Consider the following 9,822-nt stretch of genomic DNA (forward strand, 5'->3'; position numbering starts at 1 on the left):
TCACATTCTTCAGGTCTTCGGAGTAATACTTGTATGTCTCAACATTCCTAGACTTTCTAGTCTAACCTAAACGAAGTTGACTCTAGTATTTAATCAAGCGACTTTAGATGAGTTTTGACACACTAAAATATGACAACCAAACTTGACATACCAACGCTTAGTGTGTTCAACCGAGCTATGATGCAACACAATGTGGATTCCGGTAACGAATACTTGAAGAGATAACTGAACGATATGTATTAGTTGAATCGTAAAATGGGGGCTATACACTTGGATGTGTTTCGGACATGGAAGACGGACATAATGTTTGTATTGAGTCCAGCTGTAAATGATGATCGGCGTTCACAGTTTTCCGATTCCACCAGGAGCAACAGATCATGGCACGATAGTGATAATACAGTGGTGGGAGAAACACAAGTACAACAGAGTATTTCACCACAAGTACGGCACAGTACTTCGCCACAAACTGTGCATGTATCTCAACCTCAAGTAATTCAGCCAGATCCTAGGCGCATTTCATCATCATTCTCTCCCTACAACCCAAATGATGCTTGCTACTTTGTTACACCACCACAACAACAACAACAAACATCTTATATGCTTGGGGGACCGAGTGCTTTCCAACAACCGAGTTCTTTCCAATATCCTAATGTTCTTCAACCAGCTTTTTACCCTTATAGAAATTTAGCAAATATGTTGACAAGTGGGGATATTGCAGGCCTTGGAGAATGGATGACTCCAGGCCCCGAAGATAATGATGAACAATGTTAGATAGATTACAATTTTTAATTCTGCTGCATTTGTAATTTCTAGTTTTCATCAATTAAAAAGTACGACAGTTTGTTTAAATATGAAATTGCGTATGTTTAAAATTAAGCGTTTTGCAATAGCTTCACTGAATTACATATGTTTAAAATTAAGCGTTTCTTCACTGAATTACGTTTTACATTAGCTTCACTGATGAGAAGTACTAGGTGGAACAATAATTACGAAGAAGGGGTTGAAATTGTTCAACACCTTAAGGATTTCGAAACATTTTTCGAAACGAAAAGCCACATTTTTCTATCTTTGCCATTCATCCAAAGATCTTGTTACCAGCTCAACGTCAGTTTCACCTCTCAATCTATATCGATTGACTTGCATAGTTAAAGATACAAACTCATTTACTTCTTTCTAATTGTACCAAAACGATTTTCTATTTCGCATACAACACGACGACTCGGATTACTTGTGTCACTGCAGAACCCGTCGACGCCGTCGTGAATAACCGCCCAGAAGTTCACCCATGGATAGTTTGCTGAAGCAAGCAGAGTAAATAAAAAAAAATAGTTTCTGCAAATAGATTCATCTTCTTCTTCAGTATACGGAGCTCTCCGAACTAACAAGGGCCGAGACATCTTCTTTCGACAAATTTGTTGAATTGAAGAACTTTTTTAAGCTCAGAGAAGAAGAGTAAAGAAGACTAGATGTGTGAATTTGGGGTTGAAATAGGGAGTATTTATATAACTCAAAATTCCAACCGTTGGATGACAAGGTTTTTCAGCCGCCTAGATTTAGTCGTTGGAGATTTTATTCAAATGTTGAAGGATTTTATACAGACGCTGGCGTGTGAAGGACGCCAGCGAGTGTGCCTCAACCGCCCGGTGTTCATCAAGCGCGCGTTTGTTCTTCCTTCTCATTCAACAAACCAACAATTTTGTTGGTTTGCCCATCCATTTTTCATGTTTGTTGAGTCCATAATGGAAGCAAAATGAACAAACTTGTAATTTGTTGAGTCCATATGAACGGCTCTAAGTAACTCTAAAATTTTAGATTTCCCTTAAATTTCTTTGCCTCTATCAGCTTTCCCTATAACAAAAATCTTTCTCAAACGCCGAAAGCTTCATTTCTCACGATGGTGGTTGGGTGGGCTTGGTACAATTTGAAGCTTCGAAAACAAATACAAAGGGTTTGTACAGCAGGCACATTGAATTAAACAAGTTCCTAAACAACTAAGTTTAGATTATGAAACTATCAAAGCTTCTTTGAATGCTACGATTCCCATACACTCAACAATCCAGATAATGTGTATCGAACAAAAAAAAAAAGAACAGCGTACAAATTTTGACGAAGGACGTAAGTGTCACGTAACCACCAGACTCTGACTTCAATGGTAAAAAAAAACCGAGTAAAGAAACCGAGTAAAAAAAACCGAGTAAAATTTTGACGAAGGACGTAAATGTCTCTCTCTCTCTCTGAACCGAGTAAAAAAAAAAAACCGAGTAAAAAAACCACCAGACTCTGACTTCAATGGTTATTGAACTATCAGAAAATATGATTTGGATCAAAATGAAACAAACCAAGGGGGGAAAAATTGAGAGAACTGAATAAAAGTAGTAACAAATATTTGACATATCCAGGATAGTTGAACTTTCAGATACAAAAACAGAAATAACTACGTCTCTATCATCTCTAACTAAAGCTACATTGTAGAGTTCATGGTACACAAGGTGACGAGTGAAAAAAAATGATATTCGAAGGTTAAAATTTAAACAGTACACGCCATTGCATCAGTACTAGCATTATCATTTCATCTTAGTTTTGATTTTGAAGAACCAGGCATAGGTTTTGCAACAGGCCTAACAGTGCTACTTCTCTTGGGCTTTGTGTAATTTATAGATGAGAAAGCACACACAAGTGCAATTAACATTGTTGGATAAACAAAAACGGCTGTTGCAGGATCTGTGTTCACTGGTTTCCCAAGGATTCCTTCCTTAACAAGACCCCAAATCAGAAGGAGTGTTCCAAACATGCTCATTCTTCCAGGTTTCAGGAGACCTACAAGAGCTCCTGCCACAGAGAAGTAGCTTCCTGCAAGAACCTGCATTAAAAAAATCAAAGGAGATGACAGTAAGATTATATAGAAAAAACATCATAACATATTGGCTATCGTAGAAGCAATTAATTCTAAACTCGGTATACTATAAGTAGGATAAATTGCACTAGCTAGTTGCCCCTTGCCCTATTATGTGACTCCCTAAACCAAAATTTAGGAACTGAAAGTTCGCGTGATAAATGACGAGTAAGACTATGTTTCTACAACCAACGAAACCATTTCCCTTCTCCCAACAAGTATCAAGTAGTTAACCCATATTACAGTTAACAAGTGTTGCAACAACAACTGACCTAGAAATCGTCACTATAGCAATTTAAGAAGTAACCAAAACCCTAGTAAGAGCAGGCATTTCAAGAAATTCCATATTTTTTACCTCAATGAGTATTAAACATAGACCAAACAGAGATTCCTAATTTCAGAATCTAGTGGATAATAGATTATGCAGGAAAGATATACTAGGAATTAAAAAACTGATACTGATTCTCAAACTAGATCCTGTTGCAGTTGACATACATGCAGTGATGTTTTCTCGATTCTTAAAACTGGAAAGAAGAAACGGGAAGTTGAATTTCAGAACCTCTAGACGCTGCAGGTCAGCTACAGGCGAGTACTCCTTGGCGTCAGTAAGGTTATAGATGTTGAATAAGTTGTTCCAACTTGGTACTGTCATATTCTTGACGAGTCCATGCGCCACGGCTCCAGGGTATATCATGGCCTTCACTACGTTTGCAGGGAAGATTTCACTTGCAATCAACTGAGAAGATGTCACCTCCATTGGTGTTGTGCACATCCCGGACCGAGAAGGAACCCTGCTCAAATATCCAATCCAGGTTATGTTAAGTCGTTAACATTCATTTCTCTAGTGATACTAGCAAAAAGTAGTTAAAAGAAAGTACTGGCGGTACTCATAGAGAGAACCTAATTGAGATCCAATGCACTGGATGATTGTGAAGCAAGTTTAAAGAAATAGTTGTAGGAGTATTTTCTATTTTATTTTTTTGGGTTATTCATAAAGTTATAACAGAAAATTCAGATAAGTAGCTCTAAATCTTATGCGAAAGTGTAGGTAGTACAACAGCAAACTATCTCCTCTTAGTTTCACAATTTTCACCAAAATGTGTAGTGTCTTTCTAAGTTGCAAAGAGTGCATATAAAACTATTCCAACTAAAAATATGATAGTTACACAAGGCCATACAAACTCTAAAGTAACCAAAATAAACAAAAAAACAAATATTGGTACACGGGGGGATTGATATATTATGAAAATGAAAAGAAACATCCAGAGAGCTGGATAAAATCCAAACCACTCACCATTTAAGTAATGTCAGGTGGAGGAGTTGTGTGTCTGTGTGTGCGCAAACTTCAGAGCTTGAGAATTGCAACATTACAGAAATCAAAGAAAACGAGTTGTTGTTGTCTTAAAGAAGTATTGCATGGTTACTGCTAGGAACAACCTAACAAATTTAGTAAAAGCACCAACAAGTAGAAAATCTCAGGAACAGAAGATACAACTTATTCTATTGTCATAAAGAAACCATCAAAAAACGATTCTCTATCTAACAAGATCAGCAACAGTAAACAAAAAATATCCAAAGATCAACAACTGAAGTTGATTCTAAATTTTCACAAAAAGCCTAGCATTTGAGCTATGAAGCCCCTAGTATATTTTGAACGTAGATCGAATTGGGGTGACACCTCTAATAGAAGAATGCGATAAAAATTGAATCTTATCAGGAAAAGAAACAATGTGCATGCTTCTAATCAGCTCCAACGAAAGGGCATCAACTGCAAGAGAATAACAATATACGCAAAAGTAAACTCCTATTTCTTTCAAGATTAAACCAATAAGACATCTACTGCCAATTCAAATTATTCTAAAAAAGTATGTCTCTAGCGGAATGTGATTAAGATTCTGTACACAGACCATTGAACTCTCTCTGTAACTTCTACCCTAATGCACTATACACTGTTTCAAGAATTCTCTGATGGGAATTTTCAGATTGGTTACATTGAAAGTAGATTAACGAAAACCCAGATCTAAATTAACGAAATAACAACACATTTCTTCAAGAGACACTTTTAGTATAGAGGAATTTCGATTAACATATATTGAGATTAATTGAAAAATAATTGATTTTTATAACTAAGAAAATAACAAAATTCTCTGTTAAAATTTACGATGACCTACCTGAAGAGAGGGATCTGCAAGAAAATCAGAAAGAAGTAGATTCTGGGAGCCCATGCGGTGTACTTGCTACCCCAACCTGCCATTCCGAGCGAAAGAGGAAAAGGAAGGAAAGTAGGGCGGAGAGAGACTTCTTGTTGTTGTGTTTTTTTTTGTTGTATCGAGGAATAACCAGAGTCGGACTCCGGAGTTCTGAAGTTGTTCTTTTCTGGTTTCATTATTTGATATTTTATATATTACTATAATAACCTTCATCTAACAGTGATTAAACAATGATATCCGCCGGCTGTCAATAGTGGATATCCGCCTGTCCCCCAGTTGGCCGGGGCTAGCTGGTACTGATTATAAAATGTTAGGGCGCAGGTTATTTAGTCACGACCTGCTTGCGGACCCTGTAAGCCCTCACTGCATTCATTCGACTGTATCGTATGAGAGCTTCATTACTGGATTCAACTAATGTGAAGCGGCCAGGTAAATTCTTTACTTAACACCTTTTCACAGTTATTTGCTACTAATTTATGCTTATTAATTACTGGCTATAAATTCTCATACAACTTCATTCCATTTAGTAAATTTTCTGTTTATTCTCTTAGTTCTGTTAAAATGAAAGTTTTATGGTGGAATGTGCAAGGATTGTTGGGTAAAGACGCTAGAAATTATTTGTGGGATATTATTAAGATGCATGATCCAGATATTATTTTTCTGGTCGGAACTAAAATCGGAATAGGCAAAGCACGAATTTTAGTTCAGAGATATAACTATCCAAATTCTCATTTTATTAGTTCCTTGGGTTTAGCTGGAGGCATAATATTGTTGTGAAAAGATGGTTTTCCTTGTGATGTTGTTTGTAGTAAGGATAATATAATCCATTTATTGATTAAGTCTAATCCTTCCAAGCAAGAGTGGGTCCATTCCTGCGTTTATGGATCTACATATCATGACTTAAAACAACGACAATGGGGATTTATTAAGGAACTAGGTGAAAATGTTTTTCAACCTTGGGTAGTTTTGGGTGATCTGAACATTCATTTGTCAAAAGGGGAAGCTTTTTCTAGTATTAATTCTCTAGATAAATGGGTAAGTAATTTGATTAATGATACTGGTCTCATGGACTTGGGATTTTCAGGTAGTAAATACATTTGGTCAAATAAAATTAATGGGAAAGGTTATAAGAGAGCTAGAATTGATACGGCTCTCTGTAATTCTCATTGGATCAGAGATTATCCAGATTCAAAACTTTTGCATCTTCCATTCTTAGGATCAGATCATTGTTCTATTCTATTTTTTTCTGAATCGGAGTCTGTTAAGCCAAGGAATGTTTGGAAATTTTATATATGCTGGCTTAGAGACCCTCAGTGTGTCGATGTCATTACAAATTCTTGGGCTTCTTCTGAAAGAAATCAGAATATATCTCAGAAACTTTGTAATGCTAGGAGTAAGCTTTCAAAATGGAATAGAGATCATTTTGGAAAGATTGCAAATCATATCAAATACTTAAAAGATAGGTTATCTTCTCTCTAGAATCAACAGTATAGTGATGTAAATTCGGAAAAAAATACATCAAACTATCCAACAGTTGCATTACTGGAAGAAAGTTGAAGCTGATTTTTGGCAGCAAAAGTCAGGTGATCGCTGGATTAGAGATGCAGATAACAATACATCCTACTTTCATTCTTTAGCAAATAGAAGGAGAGATAGAAATCACATATCTGCTTTAATGAATGATCGAGGACAATGGTTTCACACTCACAAGGAGCTAGAATTTCTTCTTACAAACCATTTCTCCAAAATAGCTCAGTCCTCTAATCCTCAATTTCAGAGTGATTCGTTTGATGTAATTAATCCGATCATTACTCAGGAAGAAAATGATATGTTAATCTCCATTCCTTATAAAGAGGATATCTATATTGTGGTTAAAATCCTTCCTAGTTGGAACTCACCGGGTCCAGATGGTTTTCCAGCAGGATTTTTTCAATCTCAGTGGTCTACTATAGGTGGCGATATTGTTCACTTAGTGCAACAATTTTTCATCACCAAATCTATGCCATCCAATATCAACCACACAGTTACATGTTTAATACCCAAGTCTCAACATCCAACAACTCCAAGTGATTACATACCAATTGGTTTGTGTAACATAATCTATAAGATAATTTCCAAACTCTTGGTTACAAGGATGAAGCCATTAATGGAGAATATAATATCTCCAACTCAATCTTCCTATGTACTTAGGAGATACATAAATGAGAACATAGTAATGGCACATGAGTTAATTCATACAATGAAGAAGTCTAAGAAAAAACAAGGTTTTGTGGCTCTTAAGTTGGATATGTCGAAAGCTTTCGACAGAGTAGAATGGTTTTTTATTGATAAAATGTTATCCTCTTTGGGTTTTTGTGAAGACTGGAGGACTCTAGTCAATCAATGCGTATCGACAACAACTATATCAATTCGTTTAAATGGAAGTATCAGTCAGCCGTATAATCCAACTAGAGGACTTAGGCAAGGGGATCCTCTTTCCCCTTACCTATTCATAATACCCATGGAATATCTAGCTAGATCACTAATAAATGCTGAGTTGCATAATTTATTGCATGGAGTACAAGTAACGAAAAACTCTTTACCAGTGAATCATCTTTTGTTTGCCGATGATTGCATCTTGTGTTTTTCGTGCTGATAATGATGGCATTCAACAAATTCAGCATTGTCTGCAAAATTTCTGTGAGCTCTCTGGTCAGTTAATAAAGTTTTCAAAATCGCCAGCCTTTATTACAGGGATTGTGTCAGATAAAGAAATATTAGCTATCACAGAGAAATTATGAGTTAAACAGCTAAGTTCCTCAGATAAATATCTGGGGTCTGCCTATTCTTTTGGGTAATTCAAAAACAAGTTCCTTTAAATCTATTCAAGATTCTTATGATAATAGATTTCAGGGATGGTGTTCGAAAACTCTGAATCAAGCTGCAAGGACAACTTTAGTGAAGTCTGTTCTGAACTCGATTCCGACACATTATATGAGTAGTTTCAAACTGCCTAAAACAGTAATTAGTAAACTAGATTCTGCTCAGAGAAAATTTTGGTGGGGTCATAAGTCTAATAGAGGGGAAAATTTGGTGGCTTGGAATTCTCTTTGTTCTTCTATGAATGAAGGAGGATTGGGATTCAGAAACTTAGAAAAGTTTAATATTGTACTCTTAATTAAACTTGCTTGGAGACTTTGTACTGAAGATAACAGGCAGTGGGTGCAAATTATGAAGGCTAAATATTCTCCTTACTGTAGCTTCTTACATCTCCAAGAGTCTCCTTACAATTCTTCTTAGATCTGGAAAGGTTTAGAATTAGGACTTTATTATGTTAATAAATTTCACAGGTGGGATGTAAGGAATGGGGAAAGAATTTTAGTTTGGTATGATAAGTGGGTAATAGGTCTTGATTCACCTCCAACTCCAAGATACTCCTTTAGAGAACCTACTAGGATTGTTTATGTTTCAGATCTCATGTTACAAAATCCAAGAAGATGGAATGAACAACTCATAATGGATTTATTTACTGATTATATTGCATTCTTAATCTTGAGAATGTATGTAAGTCAGCATGGTTCAGATAAGTTAATATGGGAGCCTAATAGAACTGGAGATTTCACAGTAAAAGATACTTATAGAGCTTTAACTGCCTCTCCTAACTCAGACTCAAGTACTAGAAGTACTACAAATATTAACTGGGCTAAACTATGGAAATTTCAAGCTCCACACAAGGTGAAATTGTTCATATGGAAGTGTTTGAAGAGAATTGTACCAACAAGAGTTAAGTTAAGCAATTATAAACCTGGTATAAATCCAATTTGTCCATGTTGTTCTCAAGCCGAGGAAACTTTACAACATCTGCTTATTCAATGTGATCACTCTAAATCTATATGTATTGCGATGAATGTGAATATTGCTAGTATAGAAAGTAAAAATATCGAAGTGGGTGACTGGATATCTAGCTGGTTTAACTTCACTAAAGATATAGATAAATCTGCTTGGAATCATTGGGTCATAACTCTTATGTCTACTGCATGGTTTATATGGAAGAATAGATGTGCTAAAGTTTTTGAGAACAAAAATCAGAATATTCTCTTTACACTTCATTCAATCAAGTACATGGTAAATCAATGTGTAGCTGTTACTTCTTTAGAAAAACAGAAAAAGAAGCAAGAGTGTATTCCACCATCCAGTGGTGTTCTTAAAATCAATATTGATGCTTCTTTTGATTATGACACTTCTAAATATGCTATTAGGCTAATCATCGTGATTTAACAGGTAGTTGCAGATCCATCAGAGGGAGATACTTCAATGGAGGAATAGATCCAGAAAATGCAGAATGTCTAGCCATGAAAGAAGCTATACTGTGGGCTAGACATTGCAATCTTCAACAAGTTATTTTGGAAGGTGACAATCTGAATGTAATTAACTCCATAAACAACACAAAATCTTCAGTTCAGTGGAACAATTTTGGTATCATTGAAGATATACCACATCTACTCTCTAGCTTTTCTTGCTTTTCTTGGATTTCAGTAAGTCATGTAAAGAGAACAGCTAACAATGATGCCCATCTAATAGATAAAACTTCTAAAACTGATAGATCCTCTTTTGAATACTCTTGTGATATCCCAGAATTTTTTTCAAAAAAGTTGTATAGGAGGATCAACAATCTATCAGTTTAAGTTATGTAAATTAAGTTTGCTTAATATAAGGTGTTTTCGTATATAAAAAAAAAAC

The 9,822-nt window shown here is 35.7% G+C and overlaps 1 protein-coding gene across 4 annotated transcripts; it reads right to left on the reverse strand.

Annotated features, from left to right (window-relative positions):
* Positions 1-2,346: 2,346 nt before the first annotated feature.
* On the reverse strand, positions 2,347-5,278 carry LOC113348337. Of its 4 annotated transcripts, none has more exons than XM_026592059.1 (4): positions 5,065-5,257; positions 4,188-4,244; positions 3,453-3,684; positions 2,347-2,860 (listed from the first exon to the last, which is right to left on the reverse strand). In XM_026592059.1, the coding sequence occupies exons 1-4, from the start codon at positions 5,145-5,147 to the stop codon at positions 2,570-2,572; spliced, it is 663 nt and encodes a 220-aa protein (XP_026447844.1). In that variant the 5' UTR covers positions 5,148-5,257; the 3' UTR covers positions 2,347-2,569. The 4 variants fall into 4 exon arrangements, with proteins under 4 accessions (XP_026447844.1, XP_026447847.1, XP_026447846.1 ...); XM_026592062.1 differs by having other exon boundaries at positions 2,418-2,860; positions 4,188-4,316; positions 5,065-5,201; XM_026592061.1 differs by having other exon boundaries at positions 2,418-2,860; positions 4,188-4,330; positions 5,065-5,192.
* Between the last annotated feature and the right edge of the window lie 4,544 nt (positions 5,279-9,822).

This window comes from Papaver somniferum, chromosome 2 (genome assembly GCF_003573695.1).
Source record: "Papaver somniferum cultivar HN1 chromosome 2, ASM357369v1, whole genome shotgun sequence".
NCBI lineage: Eukaryota > Viridiplantae > Streptophyta > Magnoliopsida > Ranunculales > Papaveraceae > Papaver > Papaver somniferum.

Coding starts and splice junctions, on each gene's coding strand:
- LOC113348337 (XM_026592059.1), bottom strand. CDS start 5,147: ATGGCAGGTTGGGGTAGCAAGTACACCGCATGGGCTCCCAGAATCTAC. Junction 4,245..5,064: donor TTGCAGATCCCTCTCTTCAG/GTAGGTCATCGT, acceptor GCAATTCTCAAG/CTCTGAAGTTTGCGCACACA. Junction 2,861..3,452: donor CTGACCTGCAGCGTCTAGAG/GTTCTGAAATTC, acceptor TTTTTAATGCAG/GTTCTTGCAGGAAGCTACTT.